Source organism: Thermomyces dupontii (genome assembly GCF_041956625.1).
Source record: "Thermomyces dupontii strain NRRL 2155 unplaced genomic scaffold VTN31scaffold_10, whole genome shotgun sequence".
Taxonomy (NCBI): Eukaryota; Fungi; Ascomycota; class Eurotiomycetes; order Eurotiales; family Trichocomaceae; genus Thermomyces; species Thermomyces dupontii.
Genome location: NW_027192316.1, coordinates 432,735 through 460,330, shown reverse-complemented (window position 1 = coordinate 460,330; position 27,596 = coordinate 432,735). Strand labels below are relative to the sequence as shown.

Sequence of the window (27,596 nt, the reverse complement as noted above, 5' to 3'; positions counted from 1 at the left end):
GTCTGGATGAAAACAAGTTCAGGAACTGCGCCCGCGCCCTCCATCCACAGCAGTCGCGTCGACTGTTTAGTATATATGCACGAATACGTCAGCCGGGGACATCGAGACCGCGGCCATATCAATTCAACTTGTCTTCAGAGAGCCCTCGGCAGCCGTTCAGTCCTGTCAGATTCAATCTCAATGGCATTGTCTGGCAAGAATAGGCGAGCTCCACGACCCATGACCCATGGCCCATGTAACGACACAATCTGAACCGTATAATTTCTCCCTTCGCTAAAGAAATTCAACCGTGTTTCTCGGGTGGCAGAGAGGAAGAGAACCGGAAAACTTGAAGAAAAGTAGGGCTGACGTCATCAGCCAACCAATCAGATCGTGCAGCGTAACCCCAGAAACCCTAACCTTATGCAACTGTCAAACGCCAGGGACGTCATCCATCTCAGTATTCTATTTCAGCCCTGCCATAGTACTAGGATAGATTCATCTGACGGTGGTGAGCCGCCACGGAAACGATGATGTTATGTTCCATAGATAGATATCTTGGAGTCCATATGGGTATTTCTGACTGACAAGCATGATTATAAAGTTCGCGTGCATGACTGTCCAGACTGATGATAGGTAGTAGGACCTAAGCATATAGGTACCTGTTTAAAAAGTCTAAGCATACATTGATCACTTCAATCATGCCCACCAAAGAACCCACCATCAATTCAACAAGCCCAAGCCCCTCGCGGGTCGGAAGAAGAGAAAGATATCCCCAAACTCCATCCACATCCCCCGAAGGAAAGCAACACCCATCCCGCAAGAAGCCCCAGCCAGAAGACCATGAGGATGTGGAGTCGCAGAGCGAGTCTGAATTCTTCTCCGAACCAGAGCAAGAAGAGCAAGAGCCGAACAACCAACCTCCGCAGCAGCAGCCGCTGCGAGAAAAGCTCCGGCACCGGAACCGAGGAGACGAGACAGAAGACACGGAAGAGATTCCTCGCCGCACCAGTTCCATGGAGAAACCCGAAAGACGGCGACGCCATCCTCCTCACCAGAAAGAGCGACAGCAGCAAAACGGTGATCCACTTCCCGGCATCGATTCCGCCCTCCAGGAAGATGCCGTGACAGGCACGACCAACGCCGTCCAAAGCACTGCGGGAAAAGCCGTCAACGGCGCTACCGACACCGCGGGTAAAGTCCTTCGGGGAGGAGCTCTCAGTGGTAAGAGACGAGAGCGGCGAACCAAGAAACGAATTGACGACGACGACGACGATGATGATGACAGCAAGAAAGATCAACTACGGCTGAGGCTGGATTTGAATCTTGATATTGAGGTTGAGTTGAAGGCTAGGATTCATGGTGATCTGACGTTGGGTTTGCTGTGAGTTTTATTGCTCCCCCACCAGCCATAGGATTCCTTCGTTCCCTTTGGACTACGGTCAGTGGGTGAATAGTCGAGCTGACGGCGTAGTTCCTAGGAATTGATCGAGTGTTGGCTGGATAGGGGGTGAGACGTTTGCTGTTTAATCGGTTGATACTATAGTTTGGTCGATGGACCACAGAATGGGCTTGTTCATGTTTCATCGTCATTCATCATTGTCTATGACATTGTACTATGCGAAACGGTCACGCTCAAAACAGTCTTATGTACACTCCACCTACCATCATCAGATGCCATCGTAATGCCAATTACAATCCCACAATGACCATCAAGCCGTAGCCTACTGTGACGACAACCAGGAACGACAGCAAACTTGCCGGAATCCCCCGGCTCAGGAAATGTCCAACGCGGAGGTATCGTAAGCCAGTATTGGGAATCTCCAACATGATCGCCGCTGCAAGTACATGTGAGTGATGATCTTATGTATCCAGATGGAGAGGAATAACATACTCATATTTGGGAATCCGCTCGTCGGTAACCCCATTGCAACGGAGCACATCAAGGCGCTCACCATGACGAGGAGGTTGGGATGTGGATGCTCCATGCCCGCGCCGACCTGCTGGACCAGCGGGAGAATGATCAATGCGGCGACGGTGTGCGAGATGAATGTCGCGATCACAAGAATCAGCGACGAAAAGACCAGCAGGACCGTGTAGAGGCCGAGACTCTCGACCCGGGCAGTAATCGCGCTAGTAATCGTGTGGAGGAGCCCGGAAGAGGTCACGGCTTTGCCCAGACTCAGACCGCCTGCGGCAAGAATGATGATCGTCCAGAGGAAATTGTTGAAATCCTCCTTGGTCAAAATGCCCGTGCCAAAGAAGAGCACCATCGGGATGATCGCAATCACCCCCATGTCTCCAAAGACGTGCTCGAGTTGATGGCTGACACACCACAACACGATAGTCACCAGCGTGACGATGATCACAAACCATTGCACCCCGCTGAGCCGCTCGGTGACTGGCCGGATGGGGACAATCGATGTGCCGCGCGCCGGCTGGAAAGTGATCAGGAGCAGGGCCCAGATCAGCAAAATCGAAATAATGCACACAGGCAATGCAATGAAGAACCATGTGCCCCAGCTGACGCTCGGCGACATGTTCTCCAGTGCGATGATGTTCTGCGGTGAGGCAATGGGAGACGCAGCTCCGCCAATGTTCGCGGCCAGCGCGATGCCCAGCACGAGCGCCTTGGAGAAGTTGGACTCGGGCGGCAGGTTGCGCAGAAGAGGCTGTTCCAAGTTAACACGCAGACTACATCGCGAAGAAAACCATGACTGACCTGAATGATCGAATAACACAACACCGGAGCAGCCACGTTGCTGATCCACATGCTCAGGAACATGCTCACAAACATGTTCGTCACCAGCATCACGCGTGGACTCGTGCCAGCGCGGCTCAGCACAAAGGTGGCCATCCGGCGCGCGATGTCGTACTTGGACAGCGCCGCCGCAATGGTGAACCCGCCCAGCAAGAGCATAATGACCGGCGTCCACATGGACGCAAGCACCTCCTTGGTAGCTGCCTGCGGATCCAGTCGCTCATAAGGCGGATCATCCGAGCGAAGAATCTTCAGTATTACCACCAAGAACGGAATCAGCAGCGACGTCACGAACAACGGAATCACCTCGGTGGCCCACAGCAAACTGACAAACACCGCCATCGCCAGGCAATTCTGTTGCTCCGGCTTCTCCATGATCGGCAGGGAGAGAAGGACGGCGAAGAGAATCACCATTCCAACGAGCGATAGAAATGACAGGCTGCAGAGCCATTCCGGCACACGACACCGTCCCAACGGTGTGCCAATTTCTTTGGCCGGCAACAGCTCCTCGTCGCCCTGGCGTTGTGCCGAGCTGGGGTCGGGATCGCCTCCGAGAAGCGTCCGGCGGATACCAACGTTGGCCGCTTGCGCCTTGCGTTCAATGCCAATCATCTCTCTCCAAACGGTGTTGCGCTCCCACACGACATGCTCGCGTAGGTGCAATCGCAGTTCCCTCTTCGCTAGCGAGAGATCCCCCTTGGTGACGATATCCGCGTAGAATTGCTCGATGAGAGCAACTTTGTCCCCGAGGAGACGGGCGGCATCATCGGTAAACGGATATGCCGGCAGAACGACGCCGTTCATGTACGGGCGTCGCAGGGACTTGGTAAGGATCTTGTCATATTTTTTGAGCGCTTTGGAGAAGCCCGTCTTGTTCAGCTGCACGTATGACTTGAGTTCGCACAGAGAAACGTAAGCGAGGATCAGCCGCCTCTTCAACGCTACACCAGCGTTGTAGAGATCCAGAAACCACGACTCGGCAAGATTATCTCCGTCTTGCACGCTCATTTGCCTGTTGGGATGCCCCAATAATCGCGAATCTGCTCCTTCGCTGGCGAGTCCGTCGGATCGATCAATGGAAGCGCGGCGGCGCACAGATCGTGACTCACGGCGAGACCCGTCCATGTGCGACACCGCGTCATCGCTGTCCTCATCGTACTCGTCATCATCCTCCTCTACCGCATCAATGCCTCCCGACGGGCCGCTGACACGATTTCCCGACTGTCCTAGCGACCGGAAAAAACTCCCGCGGCGAGGGCGAGACTCGGTGCTCGTCGTGCGCATTTTGATCACGCTTTCGCCGACGGGACCCATGTCGACGCCGACCGTGTTGGCCTTGTATTTGGTCGCTTCCTGGATCACCTCATCCACTTCGCCGAGAATCTCCCGTTCTTTGGCATGGTAGAAGGAGGTGATCTTCTCCAGCTCGGCGTCCAGAGACCGCCGGAAGATCATATCCGTGTCGAGCGACTCATTGAGAAGGGGGGCGGACTCGGCATCACCACGGGCATCAGGCCAGTTGACTTGCTTCTCCAGAGTATAGATTCTGCATTTGTCAGCCCTTTCCACTCGGACAGCATAATGGGGGCGCAAAGTTACAGTTTCTTGAGATTGTCATAGGCGATGTAGTGCGCATTCCAGTCCGGCACCGAGTTGAACTGTAAACTGTGCGAAAACTTCATCTTGACGGCCCCTGCACGGGATTGGCACCGTTTGACCGCTTCGGCCCAGAGAAGATGACGTCTCTCCCGCGGACTTAGCGGCTGCGGCGGACTGTGAAATGTCAGGCGGTCGGAATGACCGTGGTCTGCGCAATGGCTCTGGGTGGCCGCAGTTCGGGAACCATGTGCCGCTGGAGAACCCTGGTCTCGCGAATGAGCAGTAGTCGCGGAGTCGAGGGCGACAAGTTCGATGTCGGGTTGCGACTCGGAAGCCCTGAGGGGAGCCACGGCTACAACACAATCGTCTGAACAGCGACGAGGAAGGGAGGAAGCGAGGGAGTGGAGGATGACCGGCACAATCACGATGCATGAAAGGAAGCCAAGCGGACAGCTGACCGCAGCGGAAACTCAAAGCGTGGGTACCGGAATCACTGGCGGAAGCTTCAAATGACGGCGTTGAGCTGCTTCACATGGTGCATTCACTGGTCCGGTGGACCCTGACCATCCTGCGAGCCCTGATTGACCGATGGGATGACTAAGCATCAGGGTGATCTGATCTGTCCAGGGATCCCAAAGGAGTGGGCCAAGTGCCAAAAAGGAAAACAAAAGTGTACACTAAACTGGATCTGACAAGACTGTTTTCCTAACCCAGGGTATCAGGTGGATGTCCTGCAGTATGATTCGCTTAGCTGCAGACCACTATTCCCAATTTGAACTACAATTGCAAATCTGTCACCGCCGGAGCCGCCGATCCGCCACCGGAGGATTCTCCGGTCGGCCAACAGAAAAGAGTCACGTGAGGAATACAGACGCTATACAGTACCTACCCAGAATGGAATCGATCTTGGCCAATTGCGGATAGCGAAGTAGAAGCTGGCCATGTTCAAAGAAGTGTCCATCATGTCCAGCACCCGTACAAATGCTTGTAGAACTTCTTTGGCAATACTCTCTTTGTGAACATTCTTATCAAACATTTGTCTCGACCCGGCGATGCTGCCCGAGCGTCCCTCGCATAGTCTTTTGCAGCGGAAGAGCATATCCGCTTCAAAAAGACCAAATCAGAATCCATTTCTGGCCCCCAATCTCAATTCTTCCGTGGATCTTACTGGCATTGGCCTTTTGTCCTTGCTTCCGGCCGGTCTGAAAAGTTGCTTTCTTTTTATAACGGCGCCTCTGCGCTTCGTTAGACTCTCCGCGTCTTCCGGGTCAACCATGCCCCGCGTTCTGACCCTCGGTATCCGCGAACTCTCGACCCGCAATAGACAATACACATATCTTTATGAGCAATCAACCTGGAAGCTTTTCCTCGGCCAAACCGCAGCCTCTGAGAGTGCGACGACCAGCGGAACCTCGCAATCTCCCGTGCTCCGGTCCCGGAAACGGCGCAATGTCGAGGGCGGCGATGTTCCAGGATGAGAAGCGCCGCATCATCAGTAGCTGCTTCTCCAGATTAGGGAATGATGGTGTCTGTACGTTCAACCATATCGCTTTCTTGTTCTGACGTGCTTTGCCGCCTGGGGTTCTGCATCAATGACTACGTGCATCCGCTTTCCCCGGCCTGTCTTCATGACGGCGGTACGCTAACAGCTGCTCTAACCAGTGATTGAATCGTACATCACCCATATCAGAGTCACCGAAGATTCCGTGTATGCGTCAGCACCCGCTCCGCCCTATTCTCCGCCTGAGAATAGAAAATCTCGGGTGATCGTTGTAGCTGTGCGGAAATCTGGACGGGTGCGAATGCACAAGGCTCGCGAAAACGACGACGGCAGTTTTTCCATTGGCAAAACATGGATGCTAGATGATCTGACCGCAGTCCAGGTCTACGATAATCTGAAACCGACGTCGGCACTCGAGCAGCAGCAAAAGCAATGGGCATCCAATGTCGGCGTAGTGGTAACGATAGGGAAGGCGTACTATTGGCAAACGGCAAACTATAAAGAAAGGGATTTCTTCATTGGGAGCTTAGTGAAGATCTTCAAGAAGTATACTGGAGGCAAGGTTCCACGATTGATTGGATTCGATGAGAAACAACGGTACGCCTTGGTCGGTGATGCGCCTGAGGTGCAGCAACCTCCCTCGCAGCCGCCACAGGCTCATCAACAAGTTCCTCCCCGTGCTGGCCGAGACCCAACCTTGAACAAGGCGGACGATACCCCGGAAGGCGGTCGACGTGCCCCTCTCCCGAGACCACCGCGGGAACCACCTCGAATTTCGACTCCTGGTTCGCACAGAACGCAATTGGGCAGTGCGACATTGACGCCTGTAGTAGACGTGAGAAAGGCAGAACCGGAGCCTCGGCAGTCGTCGCCAGAACCAATATCGCCTCTATCAATGAGAAACGAGTCGGCAACAAGATCCAGCCTGGGTACCGCGCCTTCCCCGTTGGAGGAATCTAGCGGACAAGACGAATTCCCTCTACCTGCAGAACGAGTAGCGACGCCGGTGGCTGAACCGGCAGCAGAGGAAGTACCACCCAAACCTCTTGAAGAGCCTGCCAAAGAAGAGAATGAGGACGATGAGCCCGTTGAGACACATCGTCCCGGCCTAGGCCCAATGGTCAGGAAAAAGTCCCGTAAAGATGTGGCAGGCGCATTTAGGAGGGCTGCCACGGCTTATGGCGCTTTCAAACCACGTGCAGGTGGTGCTGGAGAACGCCTCCTGGCCATGGCGAAGAAAGCAAAGTCCAACGAGCCCGATGCCATCACGAGCGTTGTCCCTGCGCCTCACCTCCGCAACCTTAGTGCTGATTCGACGAAGACGCCTCCGACTTCATTCACTGATGGTACCCAGTCAGTGCCATCTGACCAAGAACTGGCACTCAATCAACCACCTGAAAACAAGGCGGACGAAGCGAAAGACGCGCCATCTGGTGTTCAGACTCAAGATTCGATACTTCCACCGCAGGCCTTGGAGCATCGACGCAAGCGCCTGGAGGAAAATGTATTCAAGTATTGCCAGGCTCTTGATATTAACCCAAGTCTTCTCGATATGCGGGCCGCTGAGCTTGACGAAATCCTCACATTATCCGGCTGGAGTGGCCGTCTCCATGATGGGCAAACGATCCAGGACGTGGAAGCCAACATTCGCCGCGAGACTGGCCGAGTACAGGCAACTAGCTGGCTCGGCCACGTCGAACAGCAGGAAAAGAAAGTCGCCCAATTAGCTCTCATCATTGACGAGGTCATCCAAGAGTGCGACGAATTGGACGGTCTTCTGACACTGTATGCTCGAGAACTGAGCGTGAGTTGTCCCCTGTGACCACTCGAAACAAACACACTGAAGCGAATGCTGACGTGCATGCTAGACTGCTCATGAAGACATCACCTTCCTCGAGGCGCAATCGGGAGGTCTTCAGGTGCAAGCGGCTAACCAGAAACTTTTGCAGCGCGAGCTACGGAACCTTTTAAACGACACTCGCCCTTGGCCTCTTGTCACCACGTAGGCAACTACGAGTACCTACCTCGGTAGCTAGTAATCAACTCGGTACAAAACCGGGAGTTTTTTTTTTTTTTTTTTTTTTTTTTTTCACGAACCAATTCCGAGAGTCGCGAGGCCGATCACCAAACGGCGCGTCCAGGAGTGTCCACCGACCGCGATGAATTGTACTGGCCTCGTTGGCAGGCTATTTTGGATCTGAGTGAGCACAGTGAGGCGCAGAAGGGGCGGGGGGGGTGTTGGACTGCAACGCTCGCCCGACGAATGTTCGTTGTCTGTCCCACAGCACACCCAGGGTCGGCCGGTTGGGAAAATGAGGCATTCACAAGTCGCTCTGATTGGCTGTTCCATACTGACTCAGCCACAGCTCATATTCTCTGATCGTTTCTAATTGGTTGTTAGTTCAAAAGTGGGAATCCTCATTTGAGATTTAATTGGTTATGAGAGAGCTGTAAATCTTGAATCTCGAATGCCCATTGGTGAAGGGATTGAATCCCTGGGACCTGAAGTTGACAGCTGCAGGCATTACGTCCAATCATCGTTGAGCATACCGAGAGTCCGAACCAATCAGGTCATTTTAACCCCGGATCGTTAATTACAACCACTCCGCCGTCGGACGCCACCGGCGAAGTTCCGGGCGAGGATCAGAATGGACCTGCGTCGGAGCGAACACCTCTGCTGGCGAACCAGCAAAACCGGTGAAACAGTTTCCGATACCCAGGATCCATCCATCATATACAGTGTATACAAGATGACAGAAAAATCACGAAACCGAAGCCTGGCCCCCAAATCAAGCCGCATTTCTCCCTCCAGTCCCCGCCCAGAAATTCTTCCCAATCTCCCCCTTGGTATCCTTGTGCTCCATCTGGTTCACCGTCCGATCATACCTTCTCTCCATCTCGCGATTATGCTGCTTGACATCCTGCGGGGTATTCGGCATCTCGTTCCCTTCGTCGTTATTGATTCTTATCACGCTAGTATAGTTTCGGTTAGGCTGATGTAGTTTCTCATGATCACGTGAATTTTCATAAATTTAGTTAAGAGGAATAAGCACACTTACCGTTCCCGATATAGTCACGTGATGCGGGACTAGGTTCTTGGCAGCTTGGGCTGGCACCGACGAGCCCCAACAGCCGGGCAGCGAGCCCGCTGAGCTGCTGAGCAGTCAATCTTCCGCGCACAAGCCGCCGACAGCTGATCAAGCTATCAGCTACAGGATTGATCGAGAAAAAGTCTCTCACACCTGCCGATTTGCCGATTCAGGACAATGGAAGGTATGGATGACCTGTTTCCGAATATGATTGCGCGGAATGACTGACACCTCACAGAGCAAAACGAGGTGCCTCAAACCGCCCGAGCGTGAGTTCAATCCGGCCCACCAGCTTGACCTGGGCTTTACAGATTGTGATATTGATACCAAATCCCAACCAAATGATAGGGTCTCCATTGCATGCCATGCGTCCCTTGCTTGGAATATCGGCAAGCATCATAACAACAAGAAATGAACGAAGATGATGAAGATGCAATGTACAAATGCTAAATAAAAGTCATGCAATCACCTCAGCTCGTCAGTGGTCACTCGTCTCACCCACAGCGTACTCGCCTCGTACGCATCCAGCTCATCCCGCTTGCGATACGCTCGAACGACCTTCATCCCGAGTTCGTGATCCTCCTTGCGAATGTCGTCAAGTTCCGCGTTGAGGCTGGCCACAGTCCGTTTGACCTCCTCGCGCGTGGCGAAGTCGCAGGCTACGGAGCTGGGCTTGATGACCTTGGTGAGCTCGTAGATGATGGTGTTGATGTTCTCCCTAGAAGATGGTGGAGAGGCGTGGTTTGCCTCCATCGAGTTGATGCGCTGTTGAATATCGGCGCTCTTCGACGGTAAAGAGTTGTCTTTGCTGTCGGTCTCCTTATCTGTCTCTGACTGCGACGGTATTGGTTTGCGAGTGGTGCTCTTTGCAGAATTGATAGCACTGGGCACTGGCCGCGATCTTGCCATGATGGATGGCGACTGATTCGATGGTTGTGTATCGGACTTATCGGGAGATGAGACGTCCTTCCGGTTCACATCAGGCTGAGCAGGTGCGGATGAGGTCGTGTCGACTTGAGCAGGAGGAGATGAGGTTGCTTCGGGCGGAGTTGGCGATGGAGAGGTGGCGTACCGGCTACGCAGGCCGTATTTGACGTCCAATGCTTCGCGATGGGTGGACTGCTGAGATTGATTCTCAGACGGGAGATCGGAAGACTGGACTCCCCTGGGGTGCTTGATCGTTGCTGAGATCTTGTTCTGATTCTGGCTCGAGCTCTGGCTCAAACCCGGACTCTGACGAATCCGAGTCAGATGAAGACGAGAAGATTCTGAAGCAAGCAGCCAAGACCCCCCTTCCAGAATCTGGTAGCAGTTCATCCAGCGACTCAGATGACTCATCGGACTCTGGCTCTTCCGAGGACGAAAAGCCCAAGGTGACCAAGGATAAGAAGAAGGAGCGGACATCTTCGATCGAGTCGAGCGACACTCTGGCATCGTCTTCCTCCAAGTCCGAGGCTGCTGCCGAGGAGAAGAAGAAAGCCAAAGCTCAGAATACCGCGGCGGCGAATTCGTTCAACAATGTCCCGCTGCCCCCGGAGCCGAACCTGAAGAACAAGAGCAACAACGACAAGAACAACCAGAACAAGAAGCCTACAGGCGCCAAACCCACGCGTCTGGCCGCACTGAGTGAGCTCCCCAATAACCACCCCTCCAATGAATACAAGCCCTACTCGTACGCGGAACGCGCTTACAAGGATCTCTCCGTGACCCGCGGCAAGGAGTTCACCAAGGAGAAGAACAAAAAGAAGCGGGGCTCGTACCGCGGCGGCCCCATTGATATCGGCCCGTCCAAGCACAGTTACAAGTTCGAGGACTGAAGTCTGAGGGTGTGCCAAAAAAAAAAATCGGAAACTTACGCCCAGTTCATGAGCATAGAGGGTTAGAAGACCATCCAATTCCTCGCACTCTTGAATAACTTTATCAATCATGCGAGCCAAATGATCAATTTTTCCTTCCTGCTGTTCAACATTGCCCAGCCAGCTTGTAGCCTGCACCCGGCCGATTTCGCGCCGGATGTCGGCCTCCAGATCCTCGATCTTCTTCTCATCGCCCAGGCGACCACTCCAGCCAAGGTCAGTGAGAATCTCGTCGAATTCAACGGCTCGTGAATCGAGGAGACTTGGGTCGATGTCGAGAGCTTGGCAGTACTTGGCAGCGTTGTCCTCCAAGCGCTTCCGTCGACGCTCCGGAGCCGGTGATTGTGGTGGCTCTTGAGTCTCGGTCGACGCGTCCTTCGCCTCAACACCATTGCTCTCAGCGGGTTGATCCGGAGCCGGTGTAATCTCAATCTTGGCAGGGACTTGATCGGATGGAGTAGATTGAGCAGCGGGGGTGGAAGACTTTGCCGAATCGTTACTGAGGGCTCGGAGTGCTGGAGCAGGAACAACGCTCGTGATGCCATCGGGCTCGTTGGACTTGGCTTTCTTCGCCAAAGCCAAAAGGCGCTCTCCAGCACCGCCTGCACGCGGTTTGAAAGCACCGTAAGCTGTAGCGGCCTTTCGAAACGCGCCCGCCACATCTCTGGCAGGCTTCTTCTTGACCATTGGACCCAGGCCGGGACGATGCGTCTCCTCTGGCTCATCTTCTTCTTGATCTTCGGCAGGCTTTTCGGGAGACTTGGGCGAGGATTCCTCTGCTGCAAGCTCGGCCGGTTCAGTGGCGATTTTAGGAGCCGGTTCAGCAGCCGGTTTCTGCGCTGATTCCACAACAGGTTCTGCAGGCTGATGGGGCCCAGCTGGCTCTTTAGGTTTCTCCGATGGGGTGGGCTTGGTATCGCGAATGGATAATGTTGTTGACTCGGTTGTTCTCGAGATGGGCGAGATTGGTTCTGAGGGCATGTGTACCGGTTCCGTCTCTGTTCTGCTTGAATCTACACCAGGCGTTGATGTCGTACTGCCAGAGGAAGCGGGACGAAGAGCAGGCGGAATGTCTAGTGACGACCGGCTAGATCGGTCGCCACCTCGAGAGGGCGGCGCGCTACTGAGACCAGCGCTTTGCCTGCTCGAAGGCCTGGACTCTGGCACGAGACCCCTCTGCTCGACAGTGCCCGAGCCTGATGTCGCTGGTCGAGAAGGTTCTGGCGTGATATCAAGATGCGGAACCTGCCTGATATCGGGGGCGCTCACACCGTCGCGAGACGGAGGTGGTCTTTCTTCCCTGCCCCGAGATGGCGCTCTGTACCCGGGAGCTGATGTTGGCGCTGGATCCCGCTGTGTTGTTGGGGGGCTGGGATATCGGCCACCTTCCGTGGTACCGTTCACCCTGGGCATCGTTCCATCGCGGAGATTGGGTATAGATCTTGCTGAGCTCGGTGGAGGTCGATGGGCTTGTTCCCGAGTGACTTGAGACTTTGAGAGCTGGTCCTCCGAAGCACGAGGTCTAGGGGCTGTTCTCGCCTCAGGGTCTCGACTCGGACTTCGCCCCGCACGGGACGGAGGTGGTTGTTGAGCTTGGGATGGTTGCGACGGGGGCTGCTGCACCTCAAGTGCATCACCGGCCAAGGCGTATCGTTGTTTCTCATCAAATCCGATCAATCGCGGAATCTTGCCTCCAGTATACTTCTTGAAGATCTTCACCAAGCTGCCAATGAAGAAGTCCCTTTCCTTGTAATTTGCTGTTTGCCAGTAGTACGCCTTCCCTATCGTGACTATCACGCCGACATTAGATGCCCATTGCTTCTGCTGCTGCTCGAGCGGCGACGTGGGCGTCAGATTATCGTAGACCTGGATCGCAGACAAATCGTCTAGCATCCACGTCTTACCGATAGAGAAGGTGCTGTCGTTGTTCTCGCGGGCCTTGTGCATTCGCACGCGTCCGGACTTCCGCAAAGCCACTATGATCACCCGAGGCTTCTTATTCTCAGGGGGAGAATTGGGCGGGGCGGGTGTTGACGGATACGCAGCATCTTCGGTGACTCTGATATGAGTGATATACGATTCGGTCACTGGTTTCAAGGAACAGCAGTCAGCAGGCAGCAGGCTACGGGAACTGCAGGGATAACAGGAGTCACGGTCAATCGCGCAGGGTTTCCACCAGGTGAAACGCGCGCATGATCACAGGACGAGGCTGTAGTTGAACATACAAACACCATCGCTATCCATTTTAGAGAAACAGCTGCTGATAATCCGACGCTTCTCATCCTGAAACATCGTCGCCCTCGACATTGCGCCGCCGCTTCCGGGCGCAGGACCCGGGGAATTTCGTGGTTCAGGCGGTCGCCGCGATCTTACGGCCGGCGGCTCAGCCGCATTGTAGCCTCGAGGTTGGCTGCTCATGGAGAATCGGTGTGTCCGAGGATAGCACGTCGCCGACGATTCAGGGGATGATGACGAGGGGCATCATTGAACCCCGGAAAGCGCGGAGGGAGTCGCGGAGCGCTGAAAGGTCGTTCGATATGGCAACAAGCTTCCAGGCCGGCTGGAAGAACGGCGCGAGTGTTGATATCCAGCGAAAGAGCTACGGACGAAGCAAGGCCATGGACTGTCGATCTGAATACTGACACGGATGTGTGCTTCGGCTTGCGAAAGTCCGATGCCAAGAGACGCCGGGGCAGCACCGCCGGTTCGGGGATACGACGGATATTTAGAGTCTCAGCTAGGGGATGCCCTCACACAGAGTATGCTACAGCAGTTCTCAACACCTGACTTCATGATTGCATTGAGTTTTTGGGTTTCTTCGACATATTCAGCCCCCGAAACGTGTTGGCTGGAGGTCTCCGAGAAAGATCACGTGATAATGCCAAGACTTTAAGCTGGGAGCTTCCGAACCAATCAAGAGTTCCCATATACTCACCGCCTGCGGCCCATTTTTTTTCTTCTTTACTTTCTATCTTCTATGCGCGTCCATGACCTATCGAGAGTATCATAGCAATACAATTCCCTTGAAAAGTCCAAGAAAAGGCCAATTGCTAAGTCTGTCTGCGGCAAAGTGGCATCCCTTTTGCATATCGCAGAATGGCGCCGAAAAAACCTGCCCCGGCTGCTGCCGGACGAGAGAAAAAGAACAAGAACACTGCAAAGGCTGTATGTGCGCCAGACCCAGTTGGCCCGACGGAGAAGATTCTGACATGTTCGGCGTATAGGACGACTTGAATACGGCCCCGGAGACCCTAGTTTCGTCCGTTGCGGCCTTTCTGCGTGAATGTGGCTATAAGGCGGCAAGCGATGCCCTGATCAAAGAGCACAAGGACCGCAAAGGAAAAGACTTGGCCGGCAAAGCATCCAAAGACGTTCCTTCGCTGGCCGACATCTATAAGGCTTGGGAGTCTCAAACTAAGGAAGATGCCGAATCGAGCGACGAATCGAGCGAAGACTCGGAATCTACCGACGAGTCTTCTGAGTCATCGAGCGAAGAGTCCAGCGAGGAGTCCAGCGAGGAGTCCAGCGAGGAGTCCAGCGAGGAGTCCAGCGAGGAGTCCAGCGAGGAGTCCAGCGAGGAGTCCAGCGAGGAGTCCAGCGAGGAGTCCAGCGAAACATCTAGCGAGGAATCTATTGATGAATCTAGTGATGAGTCCACCGACGAGTCAAGCTCCTCAGACTCTGACTCTGATGTCGACATGAAGGACGCTTCGGAAAGTGACGAATCTTCGTCCGAGTCCTCCAGCTCGGAGAGCGAATCCGAAAAAGACGTTCCACCTCCCAAGGCTGGTGTCAAGCGCAAGGCAGAGTCAGATTCAGAGGATAAGCCGGCAGCCACTAAGAAGGCAAAGAAGGAGCCGGAATCTTCATCGGAGGAATCGGAATCGGAGTCTGAGTCTGAGTCGGAATCGGAATCCGACTCCTCCGAATCTGACTCTGAGTCTGAATCTGAGTCTGAATCCGAGAGTGAAGCGTCCGAGTCTGAGTCCGACTCTGAGTCTGAATCGGGGTCTGAGTCAGGGTCTGAATCGGACTCTGAATCGGATTCCGAGTCGGAGTCTGAATCCGAATCGTCTGATTCTGGCTCGAGTTCTGGCTCAAACTCGGACTCTGACGAATCCGAGTCAGATGAAGACGAGAAGATTCTGAAGCAAGCAGCCAAGACCCCCCTTCCAGAATCTGGTAGCAGTTCATCCAGCGACTCAGATGACTCATCGGACTCTGGCTCTTCCGAGGACGAAAAGCCCAAGGTGACCAAGGATAAGAAGAAGGAGCGGACATCTTCGATCGAGTCGAGCGACACTCTGGCATCGTCTTCCTCCAAGTCCGAGGCTGCTGCCGAGGAGAAGAAGAAAGCCAAAGCTCAGAATACCGCGGCGGCGAATTCGTTCAACAATGTCCCGCTGCCCCCGGAGCCGAACCTGAAGAACAAGAGCAACAACGACAAGAACAACCAGAACAAGAAGCCTACAGGCGCCAAACCCACGCGTCTGGCCGCACTGAGTGAGCTCCCCAATAACCACCCCTCCAATGAATACAAGCCCTACTCGTACGCGGAACGCGCTTACAAGGATCTCTCCGTGACCCGCGGCAAGGAGTTCACCAAGGAGAAGAACAAAAAGAAGCGGGGCTCGTACCGCGGCGGCCCCATTGATATCGGCCCGTCCAAGCACAGTTACAAGTTCGAGGACTGAAGTCTGAGGGTGTGGGATTTTGGTCCCGGTACGTCCCTCCATGTCTGCGCTCCAGTTCGTCTTCTTTGTTTGATCTTGGGGAAGTCTGTTCTTGACTTGCAATCTCTGTACCATCATGTTTGGTTTAGAAAGCGAGGCGCTTTGTAGAGTGAATAGTTTAGAAGAAGTTTTTCGTTCCGTTTCTTGGTTTCCCGGGGTTGCAGCATGTTCCCATGCACATGCACCTCTGTTATCCTGATTCAAGTACAAGAGGAGGCCGAGGAGGCCTTGAAGCCAGTTGTGAATTCCGTATGGATAGGAATGTGAGCTTGCAACGAGTAGTAGTTGACCGATGGAATCGTGACAGATCGACCGAGTAGTATTGGACTTCCGCAAAACCCACCCTTTTTTTTTTCTGTTCCCCAATAGAGAGTTGGGCGAACTTGGGCATGCAAAAGAGGAATATCGTGAAACCACACTTTCTGAATTTATCAAAGCTTTCCACGACTATGTCTTCTTTCGAGCCTAATTCGAATTGGGGCGTGGTTAACCCGCTGAATTAACGGTACCCTACTCGGCTCTTGGCTTGGCCAGATTTCTTCAAACATCAGAAGGAAGAGTTAGGGGCTTTGTTCTCGGTGTTTCCAGAGAATCGTTGAATCCTTGCATGTGTGAAATTTGCTCAGTATGTCAGCCAGATGGTGGCAAGGCGGCCGATTTGGGGTAAAAGGGATCTCCAGGACTTTTATGCGTCTCAGTGTAGAGGATCCAATTCCTGTGGATCGGCTGATTCTCAGGCGGTCTTACTACTATGACTTCGGAGTTCGCATTGTGCATATGATGTTCCTCTCCTGGGGCGGTGATATGCTTTTTTTCGACGACGGGACGTCCCGCGAATAAAAGAGTCTGGAGAGCAAGATCCAGCAGTCGGTAGACAAGGTGGAGGGAGGAGCTTGATGTGGTGCCCACTGACGTGCGGTGCCGCGAACCTCTCTTATGGTGCGAGGAAACTGGGCAAGTGATGGTGATTGATTTTGAACGCGCCACGGTGGCCGATGTAAGCGAAGAGGCAGCCGCTGAAGGAGATCAATCTGAACGAAGCCTGTCTCGCTCTTGATGCGGCTTCCTCTCAACTGTCGCATGATGTTTCTGTTGTCCGATTTGTCTTCATAGTTGTGCGTGGACGTCATTGCAAGACGTGTCATTAGTGTGATATCAAGTATTGCCAGCATTGTCTTGATGTCCCGTACCGCCGAGAGCTTCCATGTAGTCTACTTCCTACATAGAGTAGAAACGTCTGCGATATTAAACTCTAACCAACCTTGATTTAGTTCTTATCAACGGCGAATGGGACTCTATATCAGGTGTATCTATTCTCTTGTATGATTTGGAATTACCATCGCGTATCTTTTGGATCCTCGTTGGCTTTTCTCCATCGCCGATCGACGCCAGTCGCCGTCTCACGCCGAATGTCATCCTCCGTAACCTCTTCAAGCGTAGCTTGAGTTCGCAGTATAACCGGCGAAGTCTCATCGTTCGGCAGTGGCCGCTCGTACCCGGCCAGCTGGAGGATACGCAGATCCGCCTCATCGTGGCAGTTGCTCTGATCCAGTCCGAAACGGTCGCGGTACCAAGCGCCATCGGAGCCCGTGAGATCGTCTGTACAAACAAAGTCGACACGGACGACGCCGCCAACGATCCCCGCGTAGATGGTGGCAGAGGTCGCGGATGGAGAAGACATGGTGTAGATAGGGCCAGAGTACCGACGCGGAGCCCACCTGTTGTTTCGGCGCCGTCTCTGACCGGTGGCAGGCACCTCGTGGGAGAGAAAACAGTTGTACTCCGCTCGTGGAAGTCGTTCGTTAGGAGAGACGGCGTGTGCTTCCGGGTTGTGCTTTTGTATCGACGGCGAGAAATATCCTCGATTGAGCGGCACACCCGGGTTCGCATCTCGGTAGTTGTAGGATGTGGGCATCCGTAGGTCAAAAACTTTGATGAGGGCATTGGCGCCAGTGCCGACAAGGAAGCAGTGCCCGAGAGGCTGGATGCAATATACGGAGTTGAAATCAGTGTTGTCGAAGTACTCTTGCTCGTAAGGACGTGGTGACCGAGTGTCAACCAGCCTGTGCGCTCTTATTAGTCGGACGAGTTGACAAAATCTGCACACAATGAATACCGACCTGACCTGGCTTTTGCGCCAGCCCGAAAGGAATACCTCTCCTGGTGCTCCATGGGCAGGTATTTCCGAGTTGAGTGGCGCAATGAAGTCCAGTCCGGGGATCCTTCGAGTATCATCGTCAAAAAGCATGTCTCGGACGGTCGAAATGCGCTCGTTCGTGATGTCGGCGATTGCTAGATAATTACTCCGGCCACCAACGCCGACTGCAACCCTATTAGAGGACAGAAACTTGGAATGATATGGCGAAGCGCCATCTGCCGTTACGATCGTTTCCAGGTTCGCAAACGGTTGAACTTCAGGATCGTCGGTGGTTGTGCGATAGAGCCAAATTCCATTTGATGACTGTGCAGATAGGATCGCTTCAGGCCCCGAACTGAGATCCAGTCTGCTTGTGTCACGCCAGTAAGTATTGAATGATTGGCGATGTTCATAAGCGCCGTCTTCCGGTGAGATGGCAATGTGCTCTACACTCCCATTAAATCGGCCGTAGATGATATGCAGCTTGTCACCCTGCCTGCTCCGATGCTCGGGCCGCAGAACATGAACCCCGCAAATATCGTCACGACTACTATAATCCTCAAGATCATTGAACTTCAAACACTGCTGCTTTGCATTCTTTCCCGTGCTGCGCAGGCGGATGATTATTTCTGCGCCAGCACCCCAAGCGAGCACCTCCTGTCGGTCTTCCCAGCGGTCTCCCGTCCAGCATTCAAAGCTATCTATTGAGGGGCGATGGCCCAGGGTTGGACGGTCGCGTCTGGTTGACTGAGTCACCCCAATCACTCTGGCATCCTGCGAGGGAACAACGAAACGGCCGATAACGCCGCATCTGTCCAGAGCCCTGGAGCGCGCCGTCAAGGCTTTGGCAGCATCCTTCGAGAATGGCGGAGCGTCGACATTTGGAAACCGGTTGCGAATAAACGTGCGGTAGAGACGGTCATCTGCAAGAATTTTGTATAGCCGTCGACAAGTTCGCGCCAGGTTGACGAGTGCTTTGATAGTCGGCAGGTTTGCCGCAATATGTTGAATGATCTCTGACGGCAAGTCCGCTAGCATCTCTGTTTCGTGAAGTAAATTGCTGGAGATATTCTATCGTCTCGACTCCTTCAAAGAGCCCGGCACGAGACGAAGCTTTGCAAGTAACGCATACCCATTCAAACCGCGTCTGCATTTGGGCTGTTCCGCTCCTGACAGAATAGTATCAACTTATTACGTGCTCGACAAGAGGCAACACTGTCGACGAGTTCACAATCTGCCTTCGGGAATTTACACCACCAAAGCCTGTCATACTTACTGCAAGGAACAAAAGTCGGTTCAGAGGGATTATTAGAGGTATTATTGAAGCGTGGTCAACAATGGTAGTACTCGTACTCGGTATTAGTGATGCAGTGTCAATTTGGACAGACGTCACCAATCACGGACTTTGGACCCTTTGGCAAGATTTTCTTTTCGAACCCGACGACTTCATCTTCCTTCTGGATACTACAACCACCAATGGCCACGAGCTTCTAGGATCAGAATTTTACGAACCCAAACGCTTTTCCTCCCGAAAACTCTGCGAGTAAAATATGTACTCCGTATCCGTACGGAGTACTCGTACACTTACTATTATTCCTAATTAACGCCGCGGGGCTTCCCGGATTTTTCCCGAGCGAAGCCTGAAACCTCCCGAGGGGTATGGCGGGAGGTGCCACGCAAGTAGGAGAGACTAGCTAGTGTACATGAGATTGTCATCGACGTAAAAGAGAACAATGATGCGTCCATTGCTGTAGACGCAGGAGTCGTCGCTGACGGAGAAAAGGCCATAGTTCCGCACCGAAGTTTTTGAACCACAGGAGAGGTGAGCCTCGAAGGCCGTAAAGAGCCATGAGCAAGATAATGCAGTAGCCGGGTCGGGTAAATCCAGGAGGAAGCTCGCAGTAGACGAACTCGTCCAGGCGGCTATTGACGAAGGCGTTGACGACATCAGATTGCTCGATGTCAAGGTCAAAAAAGGAGAAACTTGGGTCGACGCGCCTGTTGCTCCACGTGAGCGGTCACCGAGGTCTTGCGGAGGTGCAGGCGCATCGGAGGACGAGGAATTTTCGTCCTGCTGGCTTCGGCGAAGGAACTCGTCGTCGGAACTGTCTTCATCGGGTTCCTGAAGTTGTATTTGCGCTGGAGGAGGAACATGCGAGCGAACAAGCTGAGCCACCCAAGGGCGTTCGCCAGTGAAGCGCTGGGATTCATCAAACCGTAAGTCACGGTGTCGAATGACGTCGTCAGTATCGGGATCCCAGGTAAAGTAGATGTTGGAAGCGTCGACCCCCAGGAGATATTCTTTCGATGCGCGGGGGGTCAAACTTGTCTTTCGGAAAAGATCAGTGACTCGGGTGTAGGCGGTAGAGCCGATCGCTCAGAGGTTGCCAAGGTAGGGCTTCGTGGGGTGTCTGCCCAAAACCTCTTGCAAGAACTGGTACGGAGATCTCCTTGTCTATCGCGTCTGAATCCCGGTGGTGCGAGTTGTGGGTTCAGATAAGGGCACCTGGAATAGAAGTGCTTGTCGCGGCAGAGACAAGTTGGAATGTTGTCATTGTTGTTTTTGGGCTTCCGATCACGTTTGCGACCATGTTCATCCTTGCCTCCCAGGGTAGGGAATGAGCTGCCCTGGGACCGAGGGGCCTTGTTTGGAAGAGACGCTGTAAGTGCATTTCGGGCTTTGCGGAAGTTTCTGAGTCGGTTGAAGTCAACGATGATGTCGTGAAGGAACGGCCATTGCTCTTCCGTAAGTTTGCTGAGTTCGCGTTCCCATCCTTCGATGGCAGATGGGAAAAGGTCGTTGACAAGGGCGCAGAATGTTAGGATGGCTTTGTGATCATCCGCATCGGAGAGGCCAACTTCCTTTGCCTCGTACATGACTGTCTCGAAGTCTTGCAACCAACGATCAAGGTTGCGGCTGGTAGTGTTAGGGATGAGGGGTTGCAGAGCGTGATAGGCTGTGTCACGACGCCGACCGGTTACGATACGGATACCGTACGGGGTCAGGGTTGACGGCCAGTAGCCATGGGAATCCGATGATAGCGTCGTAGCCCTTGATGCGTACGGTCTCGAAAGGTAGCAAGAAGCTTCGCGCTTCGTCCTTGTGGTCCGCTATTGTTGCCTGGACAGTGTATTGGCCGTATGATCTCACTGTTTGCCCGTCGATGGCCTCGATTTTTTGGGACCTTCCCGTGGCTTCGCCGAGGTGTTTCTCTGCCCAAGCGAGATTGAAGAAGTGGGCTTCTGCACCAGAGTCGATCAGCGCCTTAAGCGGTTGTGCCCCATGTTGTGGTGTCTTGATAAATAGTGTTGTGACCAAGGCTTTTGTCTTGTATGACCGCTTCGACTTCAACCCCAACGCTCTCGCGGTCCCAGAGGTTGGGGTATTCAGTTTTTTGATTGCTGACCTTCGTGGCGGGGTCTCCTCTCCTCGGGGCGTTCTTTGCTTTTCTCAGGGCACCGTTCCGGAGGATGTCCCTTCTTTTTGCAGACATAACAGTAATTCTCCGAATCTCCTCCCTGTTTCTCAGGCTTCCTTTGACTTGATTCACCCTGTGGAGCCTCGCGTCGTTCCCCTGCTCTCGGGTCGCTCGCTCGACTCTGTTGTGCGGTGCCGGTTTTCTGACCACGGTCCCGGCGCGTGCGCCCTGCGCGCAGAGCGTCGCGTCGACTGGGTATCCTTTCCTCAATCATTTGCAGGTAGGATACATAGGCGTCGTATGTCTCCGGGGCGTTGGGGTATTTGTCCAATTCGTTTCGAATGGCCGGCAGCACTTTGGCTCTCAAGTGGTTGATGCGTTGCTTTTCTATGTATTCGGCGTCGAGCTGTCCTTCCCACTGAGCAAGGTACGCAGCAAACTCTGCTACAGTTTGGTTGGGCAATTGTTTCGCATCGTTGTATTTCTGATTCGCATCTTGCCGAAGCAGTTCCGGTGGACGGATCAGTCCTTGGAGCCAGTCAAGGAACTCTCGGTACGAGTATTGCCGACTCTGCATGTCCTTCTCATGGATTTCCCACAGCGCCAGGAACTTATCATCGAGCTTCTCGAGTATGGCGTCTATCTTGTGTCGCTCGGCTTCAGAGTGGTCGTCATACCAATAGTCGTACTTGCGGAAATGGATTTCGAATCGCCTGACGAAGGTGGTATACTCTCTGATTGTTGCCTTCGCCTTGAGTGGTTCCACATCTGCAGGCGGGGGTGCCTTCTTGGAGTCCGTTGTCTCCGGGCGGGGACGCTTCTCATGTCGGATAAGGGTCAGGTCTGAGGAGATGCCGGTGTCTCCCCGGATGCTTGCCGCTTCACCAGAGGGGTCTAGGGTACCGGCACTGCTAGACAGCACTGCCTCTCGGTAGGCCAAAATAGTTTTGATCTGTTGCTCCTTCCGGTATTTCTGTTCCCAGTACTCCTTGATCTCCTCGAGCCGCTCTGACGGAAGTTTCAGAAGGTCCTCGGGCGGCAGTTCCGCCAGAACTTCGATTGGCATGTCCTCAGGGGGGGGGTTCAGCCTGTGGTGCCGGCTCGGCGGCCGTCGGCACAACCCGGAGACTCGCAAGATGTCTCTTGGGGCTCCCGAGTGTCCAGGTTGGGGGAGTGTTCGCGAGTGGCGGTCGAACGAGTAACACGTCGAGAGGTTTGAGAAGTCATGCTGGCACAGTCTATCGGGCCCTGCCTCGGGGGGAAGCGGTCAGACTGTTAGGGATGAGGGGTTGCAGAGCGTGATAGGCTGTACTGCTACGACTAGAGGAAGGAATAGACGTGATGAGGGAGCCTCGTTTTAGAAGATGCAAGTAGTAGAGAGAGAAGGTAGCTGACCGCTGATCCCTGACTCCGTCGGGATCGGGCAGCAATATATACCAAGACTCACACCACCCTGACCCCGTACGGTATCCGTATCGTAACCGGTCGGCGTCGTGACAGGTAGGTCCTTCCTTCACCTGGTCGACACGAAGTTGTATAACTTTGCGGCGGGCGTATGGTGCTGGGGCGCAGTGCTCCTTGAGCTTTTTGAGTCTGTCGCGGGCATCGGCGATTTGTCGGATCCGTGGGAGGAGATGTGTGCCAACGGTATCCTGGATGTATTGATTGAGATTTCTGAGGGCCTTGTTGGCGCTCCAATTCTTTGATGTCGATGTGGAACTGCTCCTCCAGTTGTGTCAGACGGTGTTTTTGATACCAGGTTGGCTCCTGGGTGCTAGCTTCCGGGAGGATCGTATCGATGTTAGGGTATTCGGGTTTGATGAGGGTTGGGGCCCTGTCATCGGGAGTGAACGGGTCGACATATTCTCAGATTTGATTTGAAAGTTCAAGGCCCTGTTTCGGATCTGTTCGATCCAGTCAACCCAATTCTCCAATCCCCTGAGAAGAATGGTAGTCCTCATCGCGTTTGCCATTTTGATATGCACGTAGTTGGAACTCAGCTGATGAAGAATGTTGCGAAGGGATTCGCTATCCAACTAGAAATTGGGCCGTCTAGTTGGTGGAATGACTGCTTCGTGATGATGAAAGAGATGTATGGTGCCAACTACTGGTGGTGCAGACACTTGTCGAATGAGGTCTGAAAAGTATGATGGTGGCTAACGTCTCGTGGTCGGACCCGCTGCGGAGTCGTGTCGCACCTCCGTACGGCAATGTTTGAAAGGCTAGATCTAGGACGTGTCCCGCGTCATGTGTCGCGACTCCGAACTGCCCTATGTATGCCATCCCAGTGGCGATGGACCAATTTGCCAATTCCTCTCCCCTGTGCAGGTTGCGTCCTCCCGGCTCGAAGGTGTGGTGATGAACGTTGAAGTCGCCTCCGATTATGGTACCAGGGTTTACTAACGAGATGACATAGTTGATCATCTCGTCCGTCTCTGGTTCTATGGATACGTTGAGGATCTTGTAGTCGTTTACCGATATCCAGGGCATCTGACGGCTAGTGTCCGTTCGATGCTGTCTCACCCGAAGTGCGCCTTTGCGAGTGTAAGTCAGGACTCTAGGCCGTTGTCCCGCCATCTTTCGGATTTGTACCGGGAGTCCACGGGCGAGCAGCATTCGAACGCCGGATGGTTTTGTGTTTTGGTGCCTTCGCCTGTCCAAGGCTCCTGTACGCACAGAATGTCGACTTGTTGCTCGTACGCCAGTTGTAGTATCTTTGTATAACTGTCTGGTTTCCCTGCCGACGTTCGCCCCCCATATCCCATGGCAATTGGCGCAATTCAGCGTATTCTTGCAGTTGGGGCCGGCAAGACCGTCGTGATCTTTCAGCACCTGGTCGCAGTTTGGGCACCGTGGTAGGCGGGCGCATCGCGGTGGGTGGCAGCATCCTTGACAGCCAGGGTTATGTCTGGTGATGGGCTGTTGTTTCTGTATCAATCGAGACTTCCCACTGATTTTAAAGAGCCTGAAGCTCTTGGGGTTTTCGAGGAAGGACACGATCCATGTCATCTGGCCTGTTTCGAGGTTTGGCCCATGCCGAGAAGGGCGGCAACTAATCAGTTTCTTCCCGTTCTGGGCGTAGACTTCCTCGATGAGAGTACCTGTTTCGACCGGGGTTCCGTCTAGGGACCGGATGGTGCTAGGGACGCCTGGGACCGCGTAATTGAACCATTTCTGCGGAGCGCATACGTCCCGTGGCTCCCAGGGCGCGTCGGATGGCGCTCACAGCTTCTTCCTTGAGCAGGAGATCTCTCGTTGCACGATCTGCAGGTGTGATGGCCCAGCCTGTCCGGGTGCGGTCGATTCGGGGAATCACTGTCATCAAGCTCAGGCTTGGGACGCATTTAACCAGCGCTTGGCGTACGGCATAAGCCTCTGGGCGTCTCAGGACTCCCTCACTAGGTATAGCGATCAAGACGCGAGGGTCGTCACGCGTAGGTGGACGTAATCGGTTCCGCTTGACTCAACGAATGTATCCAGAGAGATGTATCTTATAGATCTGTCGCAAATGTCGCGGGCATATCCTCTCTTTTCCTTTGACTGAGAGGCAACGAAATTATCTATGGTGCGGCGAAGGCCTCCAGCACTTCACGTATCAATTGGCTCTGACGCGCTGCTTCATCAAGGTGGGCACGTACCGCGATTCTGGAGGGGCTGGTTACGGCTGGCTTCGTGCTGCCATCCTTTGCGGTCGGCTGTGGGGAGTCTTTGATAGACTCGACCCGCGCTGCCTCTCTGCAGCAAGTAGGGCGGGGGTTGTTGAATTGTGGATTGGGCAGGTCGTCATGCGGGGGAAGGGTCCGGTGATCGGCGACCTCCATTCCGCGTTCGCCAGCAGGAAGCAGAGGCCGAGCGCAAAGAAAGTCGCCCCTAGGTATGGGAGTATTTGGGTTGTCTTGAAGCCTGATTACAGTAGAGTGTACACGCAGAGGTACCCCCTGGGCTTGCAAGCTACCTATGTGGTTGAGGATGAGTAATCGTACGGAGTACACGTCGCCTCTCATTGGCTCCTTACTCGGCCTCTGATTCGTCGGATGTCTCTCTAGGTTCCACTTTAAGTGGGGAGTTGATTCTTGAGTGTTTGCGGAGGTGCTGAGTAAGCAGCACTCTAGTCCCTATTGGGACTAGCGCTGGAGGGCTTGAGGGACTGAGGCAACTTGTAACGTAGAGAGGTATGTACCTACTGGGAACAAAAAGTGTTACTGAAGACTGGAATTTCTTGATTCAAACCCGAAAAGATCAAAATGACAATTGATAGACCACAGACATGACAATATAGGGTTTGCCGTGAAGTTTTTACTAAAACTATTCCAAGGATCCTGAAAAACCGGCATGTAGCTAGCCATCGTCCGTTGAGAATTCCGTGGCTTCGCTTGCCATCAATCTGGTGTACCTCCATCGTTCAAATCATTGCTGGACTAATCCAAAGAGAGTCGTGTCATGGTAAAGTCATTTTCAATTAGAAAGAGACAGAGGAAGTGCTCCCGTCAATCGATTGGAAACCGTGGCTTTTCAGCTGTTGATTCATCGGTGCCATCAGCTTCGTTTTGCTTGTTTCTGTCAAAGAATTGCTGGATCCTGACAGGCGTTGTTCCGTGTCTTTCCTGGATCAACCTGACTGCACTCTCCTGGATCCGAGAGGGGAACTTCCGATGTAATTCGGCCAGGACATCAATAATGAAAGTCTGACAGTTGTCGAGAATAAGGTTGTATTGAAAATTATCGAGGCATGCTTGTGCCGCATATTTGACTTCTTCAAGCGATGCACATGCCCCCGCGAGGGCCACTACCGTACTCGCCGTACTGCGCGTGACTTTGAACTCGTCGCAAGCTAGCTTCGGGACACCTCCGCTGGATTTGAAGAATCGATTGCGTGTCAATACTATGTGCACAAGGGTGCCTCTCGGGTCTGCCGGTCTGTTGGGAACAAACAAAGCCCAATGTGCTGTATCACCCATGCCGAATGCAACAAGATGAAGGATTTGCGGTGAATCCTCTACAACTTCAGATGATACTGACAGATTGGAGGAGGCCATCTTCGACAAAAGGATAGGGCTGGCTGTTCTGTTGTGGAAATGCGGGCGCTGCCAGATGAGCGAAGCATCTTATAAACATTTCAAGCCAGGTGTCTGTTCAACTCAGGTATGATTTGAGTAATTGATGATTCATCCTGGTCCGAATTTCAATATCCTCGGTCGTAAATCAAACTCTGGAAGTTCAGCCGCTCCGGAGCACAAGCAGTCAAGACTTCCATCAACACTGGCTTCCACCACTCCTCACCCGAATAGTCGTACAAACATGCAGCGAGAGCATATTCAACATAGTCCGGATAGAAGCCACTGTGTTCCCAGTCCACAATACCTGTTATTTTCCCATTTTCGACAAGGATATTCCGCGGAAAGAGATCCCCGTGCGTGAGCACAAACTTCGAAGGACTTTTCCTCCGTAATCTTGCAAGTTTCTTCCTCCACTTACACCTGGTGAAGGCATTCTTTATACGGGAAAGACACCATTCATCGAACGCGGCCTCTGAATCAAATGGCCCCATGAACTTGGTTTCCACTCCTTCGTACGGATTGCGCGTCGGCTGGCGATGGATGCGCCCAATGTACGATTGGGTGCACGACCTAAAAAGCTTGAGCTGTTCTGCAAGCTGTCCTTTGATTGACGCGCGTTGTTCTTCGTTCAATGTCGGCCACACCTCGTCCAGCGGACTACCTTGCACAAAGTCGGTGATCATCGCAATCCGATCACTGCCGAATTTGCAGCACGTCCAGACATCAGGAACCAAGAGGTTCTGAGAATGAGCATAGGCCATCATGTCCGCTTCCGACGCATGGAGATAATCAGCGGTTAGGAATTTGATGGCGACAGGATGTCCATCCGAATTGTTGTAACATTTGATAACAAGATTTCCGAAAAACTCGTACAATTTCTCCCCATCGAACGGCCCGTCATAGTGTCGTCGTTCAAAAGGGTACTTAAACTCGCTGCCGCTCTGAGTCTTGACATTCAAATTGTCCGTTTTAACATTGTCCGTTTCGAATTTGTAGTGCCGTCTGAACTTTCTCACAAGAAACCTTGCAAGGCAGTCCAACATCGCTGCAACGAAGACAACTGGATCGATCTTACTGAAACAAACAAAGGGGGACATCAGGATTCGTCTGATTATATAGTGTGTTTTTTTGTTTTTGCGTCCAGGGCCCAATTTAGAACGCTGTCGGCGCCAGCAACATTGCATCGGAATGTCTCTTTTCCATGAACGTCGATGTTTCTGCGGCTTCGTATGAAAAGTACCCTTCACATAAACCTGAGGGCCATGAGCAGGATTGAAGCCTGGCCTGGAGTTGTGAAAATGGTTTCACAATTTGGAAGTGAGACGGAGTGATATGATACGGAGTACTGTTCGTCTTTGTCATGATGATAGTACACATGATTCGTCTGAACGCAGCATTCCTCGAGCGAGTCCGTACGGGGTAATACAAGACGGATTCAGATCTGGACCACCTCACAGAGCGCCGT

At 53.3% G+C, this 27,596-nt stretch overlaps 10 protein-coding genes across 10 annotated transcripts; 3 read left to right on the top strand and 7 right to left on the bottom strand.

Moving 5' to 3' along the window:
* Nucleotides 1-680: 680 nt before the first annotated feature.
* On the top strand, nt 681-1,460 carry VTN31DRAFT_1977 (uncharacterized protein; the record flags this gene model as incomplete). Its single annotated transcript, XM_069402093.1, has 2 exons — nt 681-1,363; nt 1,454-1,460. 2 exons carry the CDS (start codon nt 681-683, stop codon nt 1,458-1,460), a joined length of 690 nt encoding a protein of 229 aa, XP_069257606.1.
* A 211-nt stretch (nt 1,461-1,671) lies between these two features.
* Nucleotides 1,672-4,422, bottom strand: VTN31DRAFT_1976 (uncharacterized protein; the record flags this gene model as incomplete). The annotated part of the gene is made up of 4 exons (XM_069402092.1): nt 1,672-1,817; nt 1,874-2,651; nt 2,702-4,286; nt 4,340-4,422. The coding sequence occupies 4 exons, from the start codon at nt 4,420-4,422 to the stop codon at nt 1,672-1,674; spliced, it is 2,592 nt and encodes an 863-aa protein (XP_069257605.1).
* Nucleotides 4,423-5,788: 1,366 nt separating this feature from the next.
* Nucleotides 5,789-7,846, top strand: VTN31DRAFT_1975 (uncharacterized protein; the record flags this gene model as incomplete). The annotated part of the gene is made up of 3 exons (XM_069402091.1): nt 5,789-5,870; nt 6,002-7,644; nt 7,709-7,846. The coding sequence occupies 3 exons, from the start codon at nt 5,789-5,791 to the stop codon at nt 7,844-7,846; spliced, it is 1,863 nt and encodes a 620-aa protein (XP_069257604.1).
* Nucleotides 7,847-8,629: 783 nt separating this feature from the next.
* VTN31DRAFT_1974 (uncharacterized protein) lies at nt 8,630-9,838 on the bottom strand (the record flags this gene model as incomplete). Its single annotated transcript, XM_069402090.1, has 4 exons — nt 8,630-8,787; nt 8,900-9,033; nt 9,083-9,124; nt 9,399-9,838. The coding sequence occupies 4 exons, from the start codon at nt 9,836-9,838 to the stop codon at nt 8,630-8,632; spliced, it is 774 nt and encodes a 257-aa protein (XP_069257603.1).
* Nucleotides 9,839-13,881: 4,043 nt separating this feature from the next.
* Nucleotides 13,882-15,479, top strand: VTN31DRAFT_1973 (uncharacterized protein; the record flags this gene model as incomplete). The annotated part of the gene is made up of 2 exons (XM_069402089.1): nt 13,882-13,950; nt 14,010-15,479. The coding sequence occupies 2 exons, from the start codon at nt 13,882-13,884 to the stop codon at nt 15,477-15,479; spliced, it is 1,539 nt and encodes a 512-aa protein (XP_069257602.1).
* Nucleotides 15,480-16,851: 1,372 nt separating this feature from the next.
* VTN31DRAFT_1972 (uncharacterized protein) lies at nt 16,852-18,693 on the bottom strand (the record flags this gene model as incomplete). Its single annotated transcript, XM_069402088.1, has 2 exons — nt 16,852-17,581; nt 17,639-18,693. The coding sequence occupies 2 exons, from the start codon at nt 18,691-18,693 to the stop codon at nt 16,852-16,854; spliced, it is 1,785 nt and encodes a 594-aa protein (XP_069257601.1).
* Nucleotides 18,694-21,042: 2,349 nt separating this feature from the next.
* VTN31DRAFT_1971 (uncharacterized protein) lies at nt 21,043-22,140 on the bottom strand (the record flags this gene model as incomplete). The annotated part of the gene is made up of 1 exon (XM_069402087.1): nt 21,043-22,140. The coding sequence occupies one exon, from the start codon at nt 22,138-22,140 to the stop codon at nt 21,043-21,045; it is 1,098 nt and encodes a 365-aa protein (XP_069257600.1).
* A 986-nt stretch (nt 22,141-23,126) lies between these two features.
* Nucleotides 23,127-24,083, bottom strand: VTN31DRAFT_1970 (uncharacterized protein; the record flags this gene model as incomplete). The annotated part of the gene is made up of 1 exon (XM_069402086.1): nt 23,127-24,083. One exon carries the CDS (start codon nt 24,081-24,083, stop codon nt 23,127-23,129), a length of 957 nt encoding a protein of 318 aa, XP_069257599.1.
* A 1,478-nt stretch (nt 24,084-25,561) lies between these two features.
* Nucleotides 25,562-26,110, bottom strand: VTN31DRAFT_1969 (uncharacterized protein; the record flags this gene model as incomplete). Its single annotated transcript, XM_069402084.1, has 1 exon — nt 25,562-26,110. One exon carries the CDS (start codon nt 26,108-26,110, stop codon nt 25,562-25,564), a length of 549 nt encoding a protein of 182 aa, XP_069257598.1.
* Nucleotides 26,111-26,256: 146 nt separating this feature from the next.
* VTN31DRAFT_1968 (uncharacterized protein) lies at nt 26,257-27,315 on the bottom strand (the record flags this gene model as incomplete). The annotated part of the gene is made up of 1 exon (XM_069402083.1): nt 26,257-27,315. The coding sequence occupies one exon, from the start codon at nt 27,313-27,315 to the stop codon at nt 26,257-26,259; it is 1,059 nt and encodes a 352-aa protein (XP_069257597.1).
* Between the last annotated feature and the right edge of the window lie 281 nt (nt 27,316-27,596).